We start from the raw sequence: 22566 nt of genomic DNA, 5'->3' as shown, positions 1-22566 counted from the left end.
GGGATTCCCACGGGTGACCCCACTAGTCTATATTATAAAGCAGGAGTGAGTGTATGTCTGTCTGTCTGTCTGTCCATCCCTGAACTACTCCCTCAGATTTTGGGCTAGCCCCACCAACTTTCTGTGGATACTTTTGGGATCCCAGTGGGTGTCCTCGGGTGGGTGGGAGGTTTCATAAATTTCTCAATACAATTATGATTATGGGGTTTCCATACATATAACGTTTAACGTTTCCACCCTTGCTTGCCAGCATATTTGTCTGTAGGAGCATCATGTTAGAATGGCATTTATGTTCTCGTGAAAAATTCCAGGGACATAGAAAAGGCCCCTTTATATAAGGGTATGTAACATGTGGCAAAGTAAAGAAAAGAAGGGACATTCCACAGCTTGTAGAAAATGCCAAACAATAGAAAAGAAGGGACACTCAAAAAAATATCGTGTGCAATGCTGGACTACCCTTGTGTTCTTAGGAGGAACCAAGTAATGCTCTACAAAAGTTCATATAATGGGGCGTCCAACATCTGGCAAATAAAATACATTTACTTGTTCATGCAGCTGTATGAATCAAAATGGCACACCCATGGTTTTGGGGCAAGCCCCACCAAATTTTCTGTGCAGCTTTTGGGCTCTCGGCACATGCCTTAAATTGGCTGGGAGTTTTCATAAAAATTTCTTAAAACTTTTTTTTGATTTTGTGCTTCCACCCTTGTGTAGTACAGGTATCTCGCTCATAATAAATATAAGCTTTATACATTTGATGTGAATTGTGAGATACCTTTATATATTTGATGAAGCAGATTGTGCTTGCATTCTGCAAACCGCTAAATAACTCAAATAAATCAAGAATTAGTGATTACAATGAGCTCTTTTAAAAGTTTACAGCTATAGTAATTTTAATGTAAATACGGAAAGATTTATAAAACAAGAGGCGTGTGCGGACATTGCCTAGCAACCAGTTCTCGTGTAAGCTCCATTGTTTTGGGTCACGTGATCTGCAGTGAGCAGACTAAGGCTGCACCAGCTTACTTTTATTCACAGATATTTTTTATTCTTGGACATTTTTGTGATTATTTTTTTCCTTGGGATATTGGCTTTGAGTTGTATCAGTCTGTAAAATTTCAGCTTTCTACCGCACCGAAAACGTTCGAAACATTTTTACCACTCACCTTTTGTTCAGCTGCCTGTTCATTTCCCAGTGGCCTCATTGTTTTGAATTTGCTTGTAGTGCGGCACTAAAAGTGGATTAAAAACAAACTTTTTCCCCATCCACTACACTTTTTTTTTTTAATTGGTTGGGAAAGGAATTTGGGGAGGGATAATTCCACCCTCCAGTTTCTGTCGACCTCTCTTCATCAGCATCAGAGCGTGTGTGAAAGAAAGTGAGTTGTATTGTACTTGAAGGACATTTTACGGTGGAAACAGTGGGTTGTGTCATTGAAAAGAACGATTGACTAAGAGGAGTGTTGTGTGGGTGAGACAACAAAAATCGAAACAGCAAATGGCTGGTTTCATCCCAGATGGCCTTGGGTGACATTCGGGTAACACTTTATCTTGGTGGGGGAAAGGGAATTAAATAGGTTTGGGAAAATAGGAGGTTTGTGGGCTATGATGACAAAAATGGAATCAATGGCTCTTGATTTTAAAAGGGCACTTGTATACTTCCCATCATCTCCCACGCACCCTCCCTCTTCCATACCATGCACAAGCACAAAAAATTTTAAATCCTTCAGCATTTCTTGAACACTTTATAGAAATCCCCTTCTTGCCGAGCCTTGTGTTGATCCGCTTTGAATTCTTTCCGCTGTTTCAGTTATTTTAGGACAAAAGTAAAACAACATTATATAGGCCCCAATGCCATTTTGTAATTTTTATAGTAATTATATATATATGTTTTTTTGTTGTTGTTGTTGTTTTTTTTACCTCCGGCACCAAAGGTGGATGAAGGTCATATTTTTATCCCTGTTTATCTGTCTGTGTGTTACTTGCGAAAATCGAAGATTTTTCAAGTATATTGGTTGGTCTTGTGCATTGTTCTGTCCGGATTGTACAGCGTTGTACAGCGGATAAGCTCTCATATTTTAACAAATTGTGCATTTTTTGAGAAAAGCATGAAATTTCTAGCATAGTCAGTATATACCATAAGGTTTATTTTCAGATGTGGAGGGAAGTCAGATTTGACCTCTGAGGACCGTGAGAGGTCAAATCCAAAATGGCCGCCAGTCCACCGAGTCTAATGTTCAAACGCACTTGTAGGTGTCATTTCCAACGAAATTGGTGATGCCCATTCATTTGGTGATACTTTTGAGATCGCCAGAACTCAAGGACATGCATTTAGGTCACGGTCAAGGTCAAATTACGTTAAATATCTATTTTTATGATATTGCAGTTGGAACTGCTATTGGAAAAAGTTCATTTGAACTTTTAAAATTTTATTTTTTCAGCTACAGGGATAGGTACAGAACACCCAAAGACCAGAAATGATGAAAAAAAGTGTTTACACTGCAGGGAATGATGCAATAACCTCTGAAAAAATAACTGTAGTTAACCAAGTATGTCCACCAAAGCTTACATTAAATCAAGTGCAATGATGAAAATTGGTAATGATCTAAATCTAACAGTCTCCAGAACAGAAGCACAGTGCAGTGCACTTGAATACAGCTTTGTCACACTTGCAGCGTCCAGTGCACCCTTTCTTGCAGCCGCAGTCGATCAATTCATGGCACGATTTTGATGCTTCAGGAAGAGTGGTCCAAAGAGGCTGCCACCCAGTTGTCTCCTTTGTCCAGCCCCAGTCAGGTGGGTCTGACATCTCTGGATCCATGACCAATGCCTGGTTACAACAGTTGGCCTGGTAGCAAGTGCACTTGATGTGCTGCTTGAGTGTTGCCTGGGTTGGAGGAATGTTCTCTAGAGTTCTACACTTCTGTGTGAAGAGCTGTTTCCTGGCATCATTCACATCACTGGTTCTATCGTACATCAGCACCACAAATCGCTCTAGCAGTAACATTGAGCCTTCACTGACCTCATTTGGCATGCCTAGGAGTTCATTGAAAGCATCATTCACCTCTGGGCATCCCCAATTTAGTTGGAAATGACACCTATAATGTTTTTCTACACTACTTGGTTCCAAAATTAAGCGCGTTTGAACATTAGACTCGGTGGACTGGCGGCCATTTTGGATTTGACCTCTCACGGTTCTCAGAGGTCAAATCTGACTTCCCTCCACATCTGAAAATAAACCTTATGGTATGCACTAACTATGTTAAAAATTTCATGCTTTTCTCATAAAATGCACAATTTTTGTGTTTATCTGCTGCACTATCTGTCTGTCTGTATGTCAGTTGCCGACAGGTCACAATTTTCAACCGATCTACAAGAAACTTCAACAAATGGTAGAGTTGGTCATAAGCAAGAAGCCTATTGTTTTCTGGGTCAAAAGGTCAATAGGTCAACGTAGGCCAAACGCCACCAACTATGTCAAATTTCCAAAATCCTCAATTTTCATCCGATTAACTTGAAATCTTAAGAGGATTTGCATATCTGGTCACTAAATTCAACCACCAAGTATTTTGATGTCAACATAGGCCAAATTTCTAAAATTCTGAATATTTATCTGATTAACTTGAAATTTTAAGAGGATTTGCATGTCTGGTCACTAAATTCAACGACCCAGTATTTTTGAGGTCAACATCGGCCAAAAGGTCAACATCGGCCAAATTTCTAAAAATCCTCCATTTTCATCTGATTGACTTGAAATTTTAGGAGGATTTGCATAACAGGTCACTGAATTCAACCACCAATTATTTTTGAGGTCATCATAGGCCAAGAACTTATTTTAGGGATTTCGCAAGTATCGTGCTATGCACGACATATTTCTTGTTTGTTTGTTTGTTTTTTGTGAACAAGATATCTCAAAAAGTTGTGCATAAATTCGGACGGAATTTGGCAGAGAGGTAGCATATGTGATGCCGAAATGGAGGAAATGATTAGATTTTGGTGAAGATCCGGATTCGGATCCGGCTACTCGAATTTTTTAATTCTTCACCATTGGGAGATAGGGCCAAAAACGATACATAGCAGGATATCTCAAAAAGTTGTGGACGGATTTGGACGAAACTTGGTGGAGAGGTTGTGTGTGTGACAAGGAAGAATCATGTCAATTTTGGTGAAAATCCGGATCCGGCTTGTAGAATTTCTAAAGCGATTCTTCACCATTGGGAGAAAGGGGCAAAAACGATATACAGCAGGATATCTCAAAAAAAGTTGTGGACGGATGATTTTGATTAAATGTGATTCTGTATTGTGATTTTCTGGTCTACTCTGAGATACAAAACGTAAACTGTTCACCTGGCGGAGGTATGTTATCTACTGAGTGCCGTTCGAGTTTGTTTGTTTTTGTAGTCATGAATTTTATCTGTCGCAATGCCACTCTCCCCTCCACTCTCCCTTCCACTCTCACTCCACACCCACTACTCTTCATTCCCAATTTATTGAGCTAAAATGCCATGCAGCTGGATCTATCTGCATACACAGTGCATTCAGAAAGTATTGTCTAGCCACTCTGCCATAAAGTCCAGATCGGTGGAGTGTTGCAGTGATGGTTGTCCTTCTGGAAGTTTCTCCCATCTCCACACAGGATCTCTGGAGCTCAACCAGAGTGACCATCGGGTTCTTGGTCACCTCTCTTACCAAGGCCCTTCTCCCCCGATTGCTCAGTTTGGCCGGGCGGCCAGCTCTAGGAAGAGTCCTGGTTGTTCCAAACTTCTTCCATTTAAGAATTATGGAGGCCACTGTGCTCTTGGGAACCTTCAATGCAGCAGAGATTTTTTTGTAGGCTTCCCCAGATCTGTGTCTCGACACAATCCTGTCTCTGAACTCTGCAGGCAGTTCCTTCGACGTCATGGCTTGGTTTTTTCTCTGATATGCATTGTCAGCTGTGAGACCTTGTATAGACAGGTGTGTGCCTTTCCAAATCATGTCCAATCAATTGAATTTACCACAGGTGTACTCCAATCAAGGTGTAGAAACATCTCAAAGATGATCAAGAGAAATGGGAGGCACCTGAGCTAAATTTGAAGTGCCATAGCAAAGGGTATGAATACTTATGTCAATGTGATATTTCAGTTTTTTCTTTTTAATAAATTTGCAAAACTTTCTAAAATCCTGTTTTCTCTTTGTCATTATGGGGTATTGAGTGTAGATTGATGAGGGAAAAAATGAATTTAAACGATTTCAGCATAAGGCTGCAACATAACAAAATGTGTAAAAAGTGAAGGGGTCTGAATACTTTCTGAATGCACTGTATGTTTCTCCATAGTACGTACTTGCATGAGCAGCTTGCTCAACATCTATACATATCATTGTTTTAGCTCGGTATTCATTTCTGAGAGCATTGTGACCACAACCTTCCTCTTCTCTCTTTCTCGCTACCACTCCCTGTGCACAACTACGATGCAGTTCTGCCTTTAACTGTGTGCTGTGACCTCTTATGCAAATATGGCACGAGTGCTGACCCACACCCACTCACCTTTACCCTCATGCAGTTTAAAATCCAAGTGGACCTAATACGGGACGTTTTAAAGGTCCAAGCATCCAACATTGTGTGTGAAAGTCTCAGATGACTGATCCACCGATTTGCGCAATGGATTTTCACTCGTGATGGTGTTGTGGCTTGGCAGGTGAAGTGAAATCGTGGAAAGGCAATTGTTTTAGGTAATCGTTTACACAGAAACGTTTTGCTTCACCTTCCTAGCCACTGGTCTGCCATCCCAGAAGTCACGGGTTTAGTTTTGGGTGAAACGTTGCTTGCTATTACAGAGGAATGCCTCGTAGCAAGTATGAGATCATGTATGTATTTAATATGGAAAATGGTGGGATTTCAGCCCCTTCTTTTCCCTCTTATAACCACATCTCCTACCATTACTCTTCTCTCCTCCACATTTTATATATCCTACTGTCCTCCCTTCTCATCTCCCCTTTTCTCAATTCTACTTTTCTCAATTTTCCCCCACGTCCCCTTGCATGCATCACATGTTTGTGTTCTCTAATGGCATGAGGGCATTGACACTGTTTTTACTCCCGCCAGGGAGTAATGCATTCGATCGTGTCCGTCCGTGTGTGTGTGTGTGTGTGTGTGTGTGTGTGTGTGTGTGTGTGTGTTTGTGAACAAGATATCTGGAAAAGTTCTGAATGGATTTGGATGAAAGTTGGTGGGATGATTGCCCTTGGGATACGGAAGAATTGATTAGTTTTTGGTGAAGCTCAGGATATTATTTCGGATCCAGGAATTTTTTGAAGGATTGTTTACCATTGGAAGATAGGGCTCTTTTTTTTTTAAACATTATCTTCTATATATTCTATATTTAACATTGTGATATGAAAATAGTTTTCATATTTGTTGTAAATGTAGTTTAAACTCGTGGTTTTGCGTTAGAGCGGTGTATTTTGTTAGCAGCGTCGTCTTCAAGGTTGTTGGTTTTTTTTCTAATAAAGACATATTCTGTCATTTTAAAACCAACAAAGTGTGTATTAGGTTTCCACTTTTCATAAAATGTTTCGTTTGATACGTATAATGCTTTAAAACGTTGTTTTTTTTAAACCTCAGAAGAGATATCAACATTTACCTCAGCGAATGTCAATGGCGGTGTCAGTATTTGATGAACTTATAAAGACTTAGGTGAGTTATAATTGTGACCAGCATGTGCACGGGATTCTTCCCAGAAGAATGAGTGGTCGCATTAGCTTGTACGACTTAAAATGAGCGGGTTTTGTTTTCACGTTTGGGCCAGGTTTACATGTTGTATCCCTAAGGAATGAAACGAACGTTTTTTCTGGCTTACAATTTTATTTGAAGTCACACATGCCTCAAAATACACTCACCTGTATGGAATTGAACGCTCAATCCGAAAATGTAAGTGAAATTGCCTTGTTTTTTTTCACATTATCTTCTACATATTCTAAATATATATCTGTGCAGTGTCGGTCTTGTGTTGTCACTGAACTACTCCCTCAAACTTTTGTGAAATCGTCCTATTCCAACTTGACCCACGGCGGGAGTATGCGCTCTACTGAGTGGCGTTCGAGTTTCTACCTATCCCAATACATATTGTGTATTAAAATTCAGGAATTGTCGATTAATAAAATGTAAACTGTCACCCAGGTGAAGACAGATCGAAAGAGGGTAGCGGGTACCAATATTACCCATAATCCTCGGTACATTTCTCCTTGGAATACCATTTTGAATCCTAAAAGCAGGTACGATGTTCCTGTGTTGGAATTGCTTTGCCTTGGGAGATAAGAAACAGCAGGAGAGCTGCAATTGTATGTCGGCTGAAACGTTGCAACATACATTACCAAACCAGATGTGATTACTGCTTTGATTTGAGCAAAAACATCCGGGACTCACCTGGCAGGAGTCTGTGGAGGCATCGGCATAGCCGGCGCAGAACATGTTCTTTGTGATGTGCTGCCTGCTGGACTCCTTACAGCGTACAATGTCCACCATGGGGACCCGCGTTCTCTTCAGCTCGATGGACTGGGCACAGGAAAAGATGGCACATCATGTCTCGCCCATCTTGCTTCATCTTGCCCGACATCTCCACGTGATCTGTGAGCCGTTCTCTCACCTTCATCTATCTATAATTCCAGCAATCTCTGTGTGTGTGTGTGTGTGTGTGTGTGTGTGTGTGTGTGTGTGTGTGTGTGTGTCTGTGTGTCTGTGTGTCTGTGTGTCTGTGTGTGTGTTTGTTTGTTTGTCTGTGACCGCTGTTTCTCGACAACCACGGGTCCGATATATACACAAAGAATTAAGTTAAGCACCCCTCCACAACGAATTAAGGTAAGCACCCCCCTAATATATATTCTTTGTGTATATGTATACATTGGCATATATTCTAAGGTATGTGAGATCAAATAATGATTGGTATGACATTAGCAATTATCCATTGATGAAATGCAGATACACAGGGTCTATGAGACGTAGGGTTGAGTCAGTGATCCGATCACGTGGGTCCTACACACGTTATTGACGCAAAGATCGCTAGAGGTCTTCTCAGAACAATGACTGTACGTTAGAAAACATAAACGTCATCCACACTGTCCGTGATGGACCTATAGCTCCATACTTAAATTGAGGTGCAAATATGCCTAAAATTCCCAAAAAATTTCACCGTAAATTATTCAGAATAAAATATTGAAAACGGCATGATTGTTATGTTTTTATGTGACCATAATATCACTTCTCCAGAAAATATAGCAATATCATGGGTATATTACACTGTTTTGACGACAACAAACTTGTAATGTGCGAGGTTGTAAAAAAACGGGGGGGGGGGTGCTTAACTTAATTCTTTGTGTATACTTGAAACTTGCCAGGTATATTGCTGGGGACCCGAGGATGTGCCTTTTCAAGGTTTCATATTAATCGGACAAGTAGTTACCGAGCTATGTCCAAAAAACGATTCAACCAATCAGAGAGCAGCGAGCTATCACGTGTGCCGAACGTGCCGAACAGACTCTGCCTCGGACGGCACATTTGAGAGCGTATTCATTTATTTCACGTTGGCAAACTATGTTGGCGTTAAACTATGTTTTAAAACTAATTAAAACTAATTTGCCATTCTTTCGCTTTCCTGCGCCTTTGTGCACGCTATGGCGATTTCTTTACCAAACTCCGCAAGCCGTTCGCTTTGGACCAAACCATTTCATATAAATAGAGGGGGGGGGATTGTCACCGTACTCGCAAGCCGTTCGCTTTGGACCAAACCATTTCATGTAAATAGAGGGGGGGGATTGTCACCGTACTCGCAAGCCGTTCGCTTTGGACCAAACCATTTCATGTAAATAGAGGGGGGGGATCTAATTTTAGATATATATATAGTACGGGCATGCCCTAGTCTATCTATAATTCCAGTAATCTCTGTGTGTGTGTGTGTGTGTGTGTCTGTGTGTCTGTGTGTGTGTTTGTTTGTTTGTCTGTGACCGCTGTTTCTCGACAACAACGGGTCCGATATACTTGCAACTTGCCAGGTATATTGCTGGGGACCCGAGGATGTGCCTTTTCAAGGTTTGAAATTAATCGGACAAGTAGTTACCGAGCTATGTCCAAAAAACGATTCAACCAATCAGAGAGCAGCGAGCTATCACGTGTGCCGAACGTGGCGAACAGACTCTGCCTCGGACGGCACATTTGAGAGCGTATTCATTTATTTCACAACTATGTTGGCGCTATGTTGGCGTTAAACTATGTTTTAAAACTAATAAAAACTAATTTGCGATTCTTTCGCTTTCCTGCGCGTTTGGGCACGCTATGGCGATTTCTTTACCAAACTCCGCAAGCCGTTCGCTTTGGACCAAACCATTTCATGTAAATAGAGGGGGGGGATTGTCACCGTACTCGCAAGCCGTTCGCTTTGGACCAAACCATTTCATGTAAATAGAGGGGGGGGGATATAATTTTAGATATAGATATAGTACGGGCATGCCCTAGTTAAGCAAATGCAGTTAAGTTCGTTTAGTTTTCAGTTGTACCCTTTGTGACTTCGTATCCAACGATCATAAAAACCCTGAGCCACTTTGACCGATGCAAGCAAAAGAAAAAGCAAGAGCTGGACATGAGGACGGGCCTCATTAAGCTGATAGCACACGAGAGGCTTCAGGCTAATTAGGCAAATTAGGCCTCAGAAGGAAATAGGAAACTGTGATCAAAGGGCGGTTTGGCAGAGATGTGGCCTTGTGGAGATTTTAAAACATGCAGTGACTATCCTAGCAGTGATAGGATTTAACACTGCGGGCAACAACCGTGGTATCTTTGCCATTTGGGATCCAGCGAGAGATCCATTAGATGCAAAAGTGTGAAGACCGGGGTCGTCGGAATTGAGGTGTGCAAACTTTTGTTGCACACAAACCCATCGATCGTACATTTCCCGAAGCTGTGTCCGAGTAAAGTTGGTCGTTCTTCGTGGAAGACTTCTTGAATGCCTGACATGAATAATATTACCAGCACAGTCGTAAGTAGGCCTACCATCGGCCATCTTGCTAACGATGTTCAACATTTAGGAGCCGATTAAACGCAATCGGGTCGTTTTCTATTAGCACCCTGCCTCGGGCTGATTTTGTTCATGCCTGGGACACAAAGGCAACACGGTACATCCTAGAAACGAATCGATGCCGATTGAAGTCCTAAACTTTAGGAGTTTAGACACTTTGGCGACACACACGCATGTAACCTTTTTGAATTAGGCCGCGGCCTCTTGTTTTAGCGATAGGGCAGTGTCTGCCGTCGAATTTGTCGATGTCGCTTCTGCAACTCGGACATTCACCAAAGTTGACTATGTTGGCATGATGTAGCCTGTAGGTAAACATTGCTGATCTGTTATTTTTCCATCCGTAATAAAACTTAGCCCGGCAAAATGGCGTCGTGAGACTGAAAGGCCGTAGATTTCTGTTAGCTGCTTTGGAGCACCAATAATGTTTCTCTTGTTGTCAGGTCTTATCTGTGAGTAAAAATGAGAAAATAAATACGTGCTGGGTTTTTGTTGTAGATGTTTAAAGGGATTTAGCTTTTAGGGACCATTTATTTATTGAAGCATGGTGAAATCTTTTATTCCCCTCTGACATTCTGTCCCCAAAATAATGGTTCATATAATCCCATGAAATTCCCTCCGCTTACTCCTGTCTCTCTCAAACTTATTGTCCCCCGTCGCACAGCGGAGCGAAAGGGGGACTATGGTTTTCCCGTCCGTGCGTGTGTGCGTGCGTGCGGGTGTGCGTGCGTCCGTGCGTGCGGGTGTGCGTGCATCCGTGCGTGCGTGCGTAAGCGAAGGACCGAATTCTAATTTGGTGTGTGGGTGCAACCCACGTCAAAATCCAATATGGCCGCCGCCATGTATGTCTGACGCCATGTATGCCTGAGCCTTGTGAGCGGAATATCTTGAAAAATAAGCGAAGTACCAACTTCTAATCTGGTGTGTGGATGTATCTAGGCATAAGGAAGAACGCTATTGAAAATTGGGTCGCCACGTCAAAATCCAAGATGGCCGCCGCCATGTATGTCTGAACCTTGTGAGCGGAATATCTTCAAAAATAAGCGAAGTACCAACTTCTAATCTGGTGTGTGGGTGTATCTCGGCATAAGGAAGAACGCTATTGAAAATTCGGTCGCCACGTCAAAATCCAAGATGGCCGCCTTGCGTCTTCCACTTTGTCATCTCACATCACTTCAACGAGGGGGACTGAGGCGTAACGCTTGTTTTCATTCTTTCCCCACTTATTCCACATTCCACTATGGTACTACCTTCTTCTCTCTCTCTTCTATCACCATTCTTTTTCTCTATTTGAATCTTCAATTTAGGTTCTCCAACCAGCCCACAAGCTCCTCCCATCCCCTTCCAACCCACAAGCTTCTCCCCCCAACAACCCCCCCCCCCCACCAAACTCATGCATTCTTAATAAATAAAATAATCTTACTATAATTCACCAAATGTCTATCTGTCCGTCCGTCTGTTCCCAGGTACCGCAAAAACGGCTGAACCGATCGCAACAAAATTTTGGGTGAGTAATCCCGGGACGCCCTGGAGTAAAATAGGCTATATTGTTTTTCCAATTTTTTTCCCCCAATTTTCCAGTTTTTCCAAACACGATGGAATAATATTTACCGATATGAAAAGTGATGTGGCTTTTATTGAAATTCTACAAATACTGTTTAGATTTTGATGACTTGCGTGTGATATGATTTAACGGATTTTTGTATAAATCGTTTAAAATAAAATAAAAGCCTTCAATTTCTGATATTTTGCCTTTTCATTTGGGCCTCCCAATTGAAGCCCCACCCGTAGGGCAGGTACCGTCGCTAGTAAATAGAATGCAGTCCATGTATGCCGAGACAAAGTAGAACCACCTTTAGAGGCCATTTTTCCCCACAGAGCAGGGGTTGGCCTTTTTTGGGCACCGTGGTCACCTTTTTGAAGCAATGTTTTATGGCCGGATGCCCTTCCTACCGCCAACCCTGTTAGTCGCCTCTTGCGACACACAGGGAATTACCAGTGAACTGGTACTCAATTTGCCGACCTCGGAAGGATGACAGGCTGAGTCAACCCCCCTGGTGTTAATTCAGCGATCGACCGGGATTCAAACCCAGGATCCGAGGATCCCAGGCCGGCACCCTAACCGCTAAGCCGACACCAGGCTGCAAAGGCAAAGTAGATGCAAGTATAATTATCTCTGCCACTGAAGGTGGACGGAGGTAATGTTTTCCACCTGGTTTGTCTGTCTGTCTGTTTGTTTGTCTGTGAGTAGGATATCTCAGTTGTGGACGGATTCGGACGAAATTTGGTGGACATGTTTAGGTGTGTGAATGGACGAATTGATTGGATTTTGGTGAAGATCCTGATCCGGATCCGGATCCTAAGAATTTTTTAAAGTGAGTCTTCTCCATTGAGAGATTCGGGCCAAAAACGATATACAGAACGATACCTCAAAAAGTTGTGGACGAGTTATGACAAAACTCGGTGGATGAGTTGGTTAGACGAAAAGAACAAGCCAATTCGATTTTGGTTCAGGTCTGAATCCAGATCCGGCCTGTCAGTGGGATACAAAACATAAACTCTTCAGTTTGGCAGAGGTACCCGCTTTACCGAGTGCCAATCTAGTTTGTTTGTTGTTTATGCCAGCTCAACCAAAGGCCAGAACATTCTGTTTTCGGTCCGTCCGTCCTTATCAGGTTTTTGTTGCCACAATAAAATGTGAACCACTGAAGGGATTTTGACCAAACTTGGCACAAATATGAACTGTAATACAAAGAAGAACTGGCTTGATTTGGGGTTCATCAGGTCAAAGGTCATGTGCCATTTGAAACTCCGCCACCTAAGGTGGACGGAGGTTATGTATTCACACAATTTTGCCTGTGATCAGGGTATCTCAAAAGGTTATGTACAGATTCGGATGAAACATTGTGGACAGGTTGGGTGTGTGACAGGTCAAATTGATTGGATGTTGGTAAAAATCTGGATGCGAATATTAGAATCTTTATGCCTCCGCTGACGAAGTCTCCAGAGGGATTTTTTTGGTCCATGCGTCCGTTTGTGATAGGTTTTCGTTGCTGTATTAACTTAAGAATGGCTGAAGGGAACCAAGTCAAACTTGGTACAATTTTAAGTATATGTATGATGATGCAAAGATTAACCAATTCGATTATGGGGTCAAGAGGTCAGAGGTGAAAAAAATTGTTACTTCCAGATACTTGTTGTACATATTTGTACATCACTAACTTGTGAACCAGTGATGAGATTCTGACCAAAGTTGGTACAAGTATGTATTGTGATGCAAAGATGAACTTGTTTTTGTTGAAATAGAAGTTTAGAGTCAAATTAAGGGAGAATAGAATGAAGATAAAGGAAGTAATAAGACAAGACTTGTGTAGACAGGTTAGTTAGCATGTTGAACTATGTCTGTTCGAGAAATGTGGATGTTTCAGATCAGTTTATGAGGACATTGGATAAGCTGTTATATATATCTGCAGAATAAATCGGTGGATATATAGATGTTTGGGAAAAATAGCCAAGTGTGATAAATATATTATATGGCTGTGATGTTACACCTCACCTTATTATCCTTACCTGTTCCCCCAAAGGACATCACAAGACGCTACACGGGCTGAATTGTTTGGCAAAAACGTATCTTATCACACAAAGCCGGGACACATTCCATTCAGAGTGAATCCTCAACAATGTAGACAAAGCTTCTTTTTTTTTGTTCAAGAGTCTATCAAAGATGAACGCTATCAAAATTAGAGCTTCCAGGGAAGCAGAACTCAACTGAACTGACTGGCAACTTTAAAGTAGGGCAGTTGTCTGTACTAGATTTGACTTAAATGAAAAGCCAACAACCTTGTGTAATAATTTTAAGGTCCTTGTATCCTTATACTTGTCCCTGTTTTACAATTGATACAATGTTACAGAAATAGAGTTGTGTAGGTGGCCATTTTGTGACAGATCGGGTTGACATGCGATAGCAACCTACCTTGTGTGGTAAGAACCTTACACACCAAGTTTGATCAAAATCAATAAATATTTGTGGACGTTAGTCTTAACGTCGTTTCGGAGCTGAAAACAATATGGCGGCCTATGGCGGCCATTTTGTGACGGATCGGGTTGGAATGCAATAGCAACCGACCCTGTGTGGTAAGGGTTAAACATTCTAAGTTTGATCAAAATCTGTTAATATTTGTGGACGCTAGAGTGTTAACGTCGTTTTCATGACCAAAAACAAAATGGTCGCCTAAGTCCGCCATTTTTCAACGGATCTGGCTGAAATGTAATAACAACCTGGTCCTTGGGGTAAGGATGCTGCATGTCAAGTTTGATCAGAATCGGTTGATATTTGTGGACGCTGGAGTGTTAACTTCGAAAAGTTAACGGACGACAGACGACGGATGCCGGAGGGTTCAGTATGTGATGAACTCAACTGTAAAGCATGGTGGTGGAAATATTATGGTTTGGGGCAGCTTTGCTGCATCAGGGCCTGGGCAGCTCACCATCATAGAATCCACTATGAATTCTTCATTGTACCAGAGGGTGCTTGAGGATAATGTGAGGCCATCTGTCGGAAAGTTGAAGCTCAACCGAAGGTGGACCTTTGCAACATGACAATGACTCTAAACATACCAGTAAATCCACCAAGGAATGGTTGAAGAGAAAGAAATGGAGCGTTCTGGAATGGCCAAGTCAAAGCCTGGATCTAAATCCCATCGAGATGTTGTGGGAGGATTTGAAACGAGCTGTGCATGCAAGAAACCCCTCAAACATCGCACAGCTGAAAGAATTCTGCATAGAGGAGTGGGCAAAAATTTCTCCCAGTCGATGTCAGAGACTGGTAGACAGTTATAAGAAATGCCTACTTGAGGGAGGGGGAGGGGAGGGAAGGGGAGGGCCAGTCAACAATGACGTTGCAGTTCTCATGGTCGGAGAGCAGCACAACAATCGCGACATCGTCCTGCATCTTCGCAACAGCACGAAGTGGATTTTGGAGACTCACCGATCCTGTGACGCCCTCCAGTACCGGCGTTGCCGGGTGGGGGAAGGGAGACCCGTACATTCCCAACCCGTACATTCGCCCTCTCGACTCAAGCTCACTCGGACAAAAGCCTCGCACAAATTACACCGTGAAGGCCCAATGGCCATGTCTATGCCACAAATCAAGTACGTGAGCGAGTCGGGCGCACTGAATTGAAAATATATAGAACGCTCATACTCCGTGAAAAGTGAAGCCGCCGTGTCGCCATCTTGGTTAGCACGACTCGACCAACTCGCTTCGCGGATCTCGTTTGTTTTGAACGTGTGAATTACGTGCGAACGCGTAACTGTGAGTTTATGGCGGCAAGGAACATCACGTGATCGCTCTGAGCGAATCAGCGCGCTGCTCTGCCACCTGCTCAGATTCCGTGTATAATATTCCTCGCTGAAATGCGCTGAGGTAAATATGAATAAAAAATATGGATCTCGTAAAGATGAAAGAAAAAAAAAAACCTATGTGGTGTGAATGGCAATGTTCCTCGCTGAAATGTGAAAAAACGCAATCGCTTTTTGCTCTGAAATACGTGCGAACGCGTAACTGAGTTTATGGCGGCAAGGAACATCACGTGATCGCTCTGAGCGAATCAGCGCGCTGCTCTGCCACCGCCTCAGATTCCGTGCATAATATTCCTCGCTGAAATGCGCTGAGGTAAAAATATGGTCAAAAAATATTATGAAATAATTTTTTTTAGGTCGGCCATGTTCTTCCCAGGCTCAATGGCCATGTCTATGCCAAATATCAAGCACGTGAGCCTCTCCGTTTAGGAGTCTATCGGTAACATTACACACACACACACACACACACACAAACTGTGTTTTATATATATCGATTTATATATATATATATATATTCACTACATGGCCAAAAGTATGCGGACACCCCTTCTAATTAGTGGATTCAGCTATTTCAGCCACACCCATTGCTGACAAGTACATACAATCAAGCATACAGCCATGCAATCTCCATAGACAATCATTGGCAGTAGAATGGGCCGCACTGAAGAGCTCAATGAATTTCAATGTGGCACCGTCATAGGATGCCACCTTTCCAACAAGTCAGTTCATCAAATTTCTGCCCTGCTCGAGCTGCCCCGGTCAACTGTAAGTGCTTTTATTGTGAAGTGGAAACGTCTAGGAGTAACAACAGCTCAGCCGTGAAGTTGTAGGCCACACAAGCTCACAGAATGGGACCGCTGAGTGCTGAAGCATGTAGCACGTAAAAATCGTCTGTCCTCGGTTGCAACACTCACTACCGAGTTCCAAAATGCCTTGGAAGCAACGTCAGCACAATAACTGTTCGTCGGGAGCTTCATGAAATGGGTTTCCATGGCAGAGCAGCCGTACACACGCCTAAGCTCAACAGGAGCAATGCCAAGCGTCGGCTGGAGTGGTGTAAAGCTCGTCGCCATTGGAATCTGGAGCAGTGGAAATGCGTTCTCTGGAGTGATGAATCATGCTTCACCATCTGGCAGTCCGACGGACAAATCTGAGTTTAGCGGATGCCAGGAGAATGCTACCTGCCCAAATGCATAGTGCCAACTGTAAAGTTTGGTGGAGGAGGAATAATGGTCTGGGTCTATTTTTCATGGTTCGGAATAGGCCCCTTAGTTCCAGTGAAGGGAAATCTTAACGCTACCGCATACAATGACATTCTAGACGATTGTGTGCTTCCAACTTTGTGGCAACAGTTTGGGGAAGGCCCTTTCCTGTTTCAGCATGACATTGCCCCCGTGCACAAAGCGAAGTCCATACAGAAATGGTTTGTCGAGATCGGTGTGGAAGAACTTGACTGGCCTGCACAGATCCCTGACCTCAACCCCATGGAACACCTTTGGGATGAATTGGAACGCCAATTGCGAGCCAGGCCTAATCGCCCAACATCAGTGCCCGACCTCATTAATGCTCTTGTGGCTGAATGGAAGCAAATCCCCACAGCAATGTTCCTACATCTAGTGGAAAGCCTTCCCAGAAGAGTGGAGGCTGTTATAGCAGCAAAGGGGGGGGGACCAACTCCATATTAATGCCCATGATTTTGGAATGAGATGTTCGATGAGCACATACAGGAGTGATGTTTGGGTGTCCACCTACTTTTGGCCATGTAATGTGTATGTATGTATATATATATATATACACATATATATATATATATATATATATATATATATATATGTGTGTGTATATATATATATATATATATATATATATATATATATATATATATATATATAGACATAATTTTTGAACATTAGAAATTTTTCAATAAAATAATATTTAAGTTTTTTCCATATATTTCAATCTTCCCCATATGCACCAGACACATGGATAAAATAATTACGACTTCGTTGATATTGAACAATAATAGAAATACGAGTACAAGGAGTAACATTTATTTCAATTAAAAAACGCTGGGTGGGGGCAGAATCACGAGGGTTTGGTGAAAACCAAAGGGGTGGGGGGTGGGGGGAGCATAATGCCAAAAAGTTTGGGAACCACTGCTCTAGAATATCCTTCCATCCCTTATACTTCAGCGAAGTAGTGTTTTGAATCGTCATCGTTTTTGACATTGTATTCAAAAGCCTCAAACCTAAATGAGCGAAGATAAAGGATGCAACAAAACCGCAATGGAGACATTTGTTGCAATATTGTGTCTCATTTTTGTAATCGATATGAGTGTGAACACTTCTGACTTCAAGGTGTTATTCACTGGTTACATGAGCGGCAAGATTCCAAGTCTAATAAACAGGCCTCTCCTGAAATATCTGTTAAAAGTTTGACGTTGGTTGAACCAAATCATGGTTATTCAGGAGGAGCGATGAGAAAATATCACCAGCTTTGCATCAAGAAGACAAGTTGGTCTCCTACTCGGAATTATATTTGGTCTTTGCAGAAGATAACATCTTTGAGTCGTACATGATATTCATTCTCCACGCGTGATTAAATAAACTAGGGCATGCCCGTACTATATATATATCTAAAATTATATCCCCCCCCTCTATTTACATGAAATGGTTTGGTCCAAAGCGAACGGCTTGCGAGTACGGTGACAATCCCCCCCCCCTCTATTTACATGGAATGGTTTGGTCCAAAGCGAACGGCTTGCGAGTACGGTGACAATCCCCCCCCCCTCTATTTACATGAAATGGTTTGGTCCAAAGCGAACGGCTTGCGGAGTTTGGTAAAGAAATCGCCATAGCGTGCACAAACGCGCAGGAAAGCGAAAGAATCGCAAATTAGTTTTAATTAGTTTTAAAACATAGTTTAACGCCAACATAGTTTGCCAACGTGAAATAAATGAATACGCTCTCAAATGTGCCGTCCGAGGCAGAGTCTGTTCGGCACGTTCGGCACACATGATAACTCGCTGCTCTCTGATTGGTTGAATCGTTTTTTGGACATAGCTCGGTAACTACTTGTCCGATTAATATGAAACCTTGAAAAGGCACATCCTCGGGTCCCCAGCAATATACCTGGCAAGTTTCAAGTATATCGGACCCGTGGTTGTCGAGAAACAGCGGTCACAGACAAACACACAGACATACACACATACACACACACACACACACACACACACACACACACACACACACAGAGATTACTGGAATTATAGATAGATGACTCAGAAATGACTCACAATCAGACAAGTCAGGCCCTACATCATGAGAACCCAAACCTACATACGCGTCCTTTCCTTATGGTGAAACTTTAGACGGGTTGTACAAATTGCCAGCCTCATATTTGAAGGAGACATTAATTATGAAGAAGGTTTTTTGTATACGGTACTAAATCGAGGCTCGTGTAGTGAGTTGTTTATTAGAAAGTAATTCCAATGATCTTCAATACTATAATTATTGTCCTAAAATACGCAATTGGGTGTCTGTGTCTGTCTGTCTGACCATGATACATTCCATTATTACTTATCCAATATCGATCAATCTTTCCAGTGGGACAAGGAGGTCGCATGATGGAGGTTGTAGCTACTTAATTTGTCCCCCTCCCCAAGGGGGTTTTCCGCCTTGGATGAACTCCGTGTTAAGGTGAAGAAGAGCTTATCGTGGGACACACGATAATGTATCTTACTATAATTCACCAAATGTCCGTCCGTCCGTCTGTCTGTCTGTCCGTCCATCTGTCCGTCCGTTCGAAGGTACCGCAAAAACGGCTGAACCGATCGCAACGATATTTTGGGTGGGTAATTCTGGGATCTCCTGGAGTAAAATAGGCTATATTGTTTTTCCAATTTCAGCTTTGGCCTCCAGCATTTTCAGGTTTGGACTCGCGCATGACGTTGTTTTCCCGGGTACCCCACAAACGGCTGCACCAATCGCTGCACAGCTGCACCGATCGGACTCGGTGACCTCGGACAAAGACTTTTTATAAGGACATAGGTTTAATCCCAGCTTGAGAGAATGCCAACCGCCTCCCCGCCATCACGGTCGTCTCTCCAACTAACAATCCCACGAGATATATGGAAAGGACGACCCAAAACCAATTATCTTCCTTTTGATTCATATATAAAAATCATTAAAAGTAAATAATGACCTCGGCCAAAGTTCAAACGATGTGAGTTTAATCTCTACATGAGAGAATTCCACATAGCTATTTGGGCGGTGTATACGCTAACAGTTCGCTGTCTCCATCGATCTTGCCAAGGCCGTAACACCTATTGGCTCAAAATCCCTTTAACTGTTGACTTGGTAGTTTTTACAATTAAGAAAACATTAACAATGTTGTTAAAAGTTTATTTTGTGATTAATTTGTGATTAGAGTTATGTTGTTTGCAATGAAAAAAGAGATATCGAGTTCAAGCGAATGAGACATGCCGTGATGGTTTCTACTTTCTAAACGTGAACTTCGCGGATTGCCATATGCAGATTCACCACGGTCCCACAAACGATGTTTCTATACGTGAACGTACCCGTTTGTTTGGAACGGGTACGTTTTTCATGGAAGTCCTTCACGAACTTGCTGTCCATGTCTGATGTGCGACTGAGGGTGCTATAGGAATGTGGAATTTATTGGTTTCATGCTTTAGCATTCGCCGCATCTGCATTGCCTGTTTGCTTCCGGCCTCCCACCCATGCGTAGCCGATAGGTCGATATGCGTAGCACGGGTATCTCACTGGTATAGATAATAGATAATTAATATATAGATAATTACAGGTACAATACTGTACAATGATACAGGTGCAGGTGATAATTCGTACATTAATTATAATATATTAAATTAATAATATTAGATAATTATATTGTTTGATAATTATATTAATCATATTATAATTATATTAGATAATATTATTAGATATTATATTCGATTATTATTTATTAGATATTTTTTATAAATTTATATGAGATATTATTATAAGATAATTATATTAGATTATTATTTATTAGATATTATATTAGATTATTATTTATTAGATATTTATTAGATATTTATATTAGATATTATTATTAGATAATTATATTAGATTATTATTTATTAGATATTTATATTAGATATTTATATTAGATAATTATATTAGATAATTATATTAGATAATTATATTATTAGATAATTATATTATAATTATATTAGATAATATTATTAGATATTATATTAGATTATTATTTATTAGATATTTATATTAGATAATTATATTAGATAATTATATTATTAGATAATTATATTATAATTATATTAGATAATATTATTAGATATTATATTAGATTATTATTTATTAGATATTTATATTAGATATTATTATTTGATAATTATATTAGATAATTAAATTAATGCAGGTGATAATAATTCTTGATAATGCTTGGTACAGGTATCTATCTATAATTCCAGTAATCTCTGTCTGTCTGTACGTTTGTTTGTCTGTGACCGCTGTTTCTCGACAACCACGGGTCCGATATACTTTTAACTTGCCAGGTATATTGCTGGGGACCCGAGGATGTGCCTTTTCAAGGTTTCATATTAATCGGACAATTACTTACCGAGCTATGTCCAAAAAACGATTCAACCAATCAGAGAGCAGCGAACGATCGCGTGTGCCGAACGTGGAGGACACACTCTGCCTCGGATGGCACATTTGAGAGCGTATTCATTTATTTCACGTTTGCAAACTATGTTGGCGTTAAACTATGTTTTAAAACTAATAAAACCGAATTTGCGATTCATTCGCTTTCCTGCGCGTTTGTGCACGCGATGGCGATTTCTTTACCAAACTCCGGAAGCCGTTCGCTTTGGACCAAACCATTGCATGTAAATAGAGGGGGGGGGGATTGTCACCGTACTCGCAAGCCGTTCGCTTTGGACCAAACCATTTCATGTAAATAGAGGGGGGGGATATAATTTTAGATATAGATATAGTACGGGCAATGCCCTAGTAGGTGATAATTACGATAGTGATAGATAATTACAGGAAATAAAAATTATTGCCTTGGGGCATTCTATGCTTATCCCGTCCATCACAGACTAACGGATCCATGCTGTATATTGACTTGCCAGGCCTCTAGGTAGGCCGTTAGCTCGGCCACAATGATTATGTTATTCTATCAGTGGGATACAAAATGTAAACTGTTCAGCCTAGCAGAGGTTTGCTCTCTACCTAGTGCCGTTCTACTTAATGTTGCAGTCCATAAAATATTTCGCATTCGTCTCCAACACAACATTTCAAAACTGTACCAATATTCTTCCTTTCTTCCTTTTTCACTGTCCATGACTCACATCAATACATTGCAAGTGCAAACACTAACCTCCTCTTGGCTTACCAGATTTTGTGAATACTGACATTGCTGTTCTCCCAAATGTTAATCTCCATGAATTTATCCTGCACATTCTCCACTTAATCTTAAAACCAGGAAGATGGAACTTACCACTCTAACCTAACCTCCTAACCCTAACCCTAACCCTAACTCTCCCAATCTGAACACGTCAATCTTGTCGGTTGACAATAATTTTTGGGTTTTTTTAGGTTGAAATAAAGACCAGATTTTTCGCTTTCTTTCTTCACTGTCTGCAGCAGTTCCGTCTACTTTCTGTCAAAAGAATGGTATCGTCAGCATTCCTTAAATTGTTGACACGTCTTCCTCCAATCCTGACTCCAACCTCTATATCATCCGAGTTTGTTTTTTATTCAAAATTATTATAACCGCAAATTTATCGGTCAATCCCATCCGATGATAATGGCAAAATAATAATCTCCAAAATAAAACACGATGTCAGTTTGTGTGTTTGTACAGATGTCTAAGACCAATCTTTTAACACGAATGTCTGTTCACTCGATACCCCTTCAATTTATCTTCTTCATTTTTTGAAAATCTTCAATTTTTGAGGATAAAACAAACTCGAAAAACATTTTCCATAAAAGAGTAATTACGTCTCTTCTATTGGAAATGTAGACGGTGGCTTGCAAACCGAGCCTCAAGGGCGGGGCACAGAAGCGTTTTTTAAACCTACAATCTATCTATAATTCCAGTAATCTCTGTACGTTTGTACGTCTGTACGTCTGTT

At 41.3% G+C, this 22566-nt stretch overlaps 1 protein-coding gene across 1 annotated transcript in view; it reads right to left on the bottom strand.

The window, feature by feature from the left end:
* The window catches only part of LOC137435322 (coagulation factor X-like), a 90642-nt gene that overhangs the window by 9039 nt on the left and 59037 nt on the right, over positions 1-22566 (bottom strand). Inside the window, exon 9 of the mRNA XM_068129009.2 lies at positions 7406-7534. Coding sequence (XP_067985110.2) covers positions 7406-7534 — 129 coding nt within the window. The remainder of the gene's footprint in view (positions 1-7405; positions 7535-22566) is intronic.

The sequence above is a fragment of the Myxine glutinosa genome, chromosome 9, assembly GCF_964187855.1.
Source record: "Myxine glutinosa chromosome 9, kmMyxGlut1.1, whole genome shotgun sequence".
Taxonomy (NCBI): Eukaryota; Metazoa; Chordata; class Myxini; order Myxiniformes; family Myxinidae; genus Myxine; species Myxine glutinosa.
This window is presented reverse-complemented; position numbering and strand designations above follow the sequence as displayed.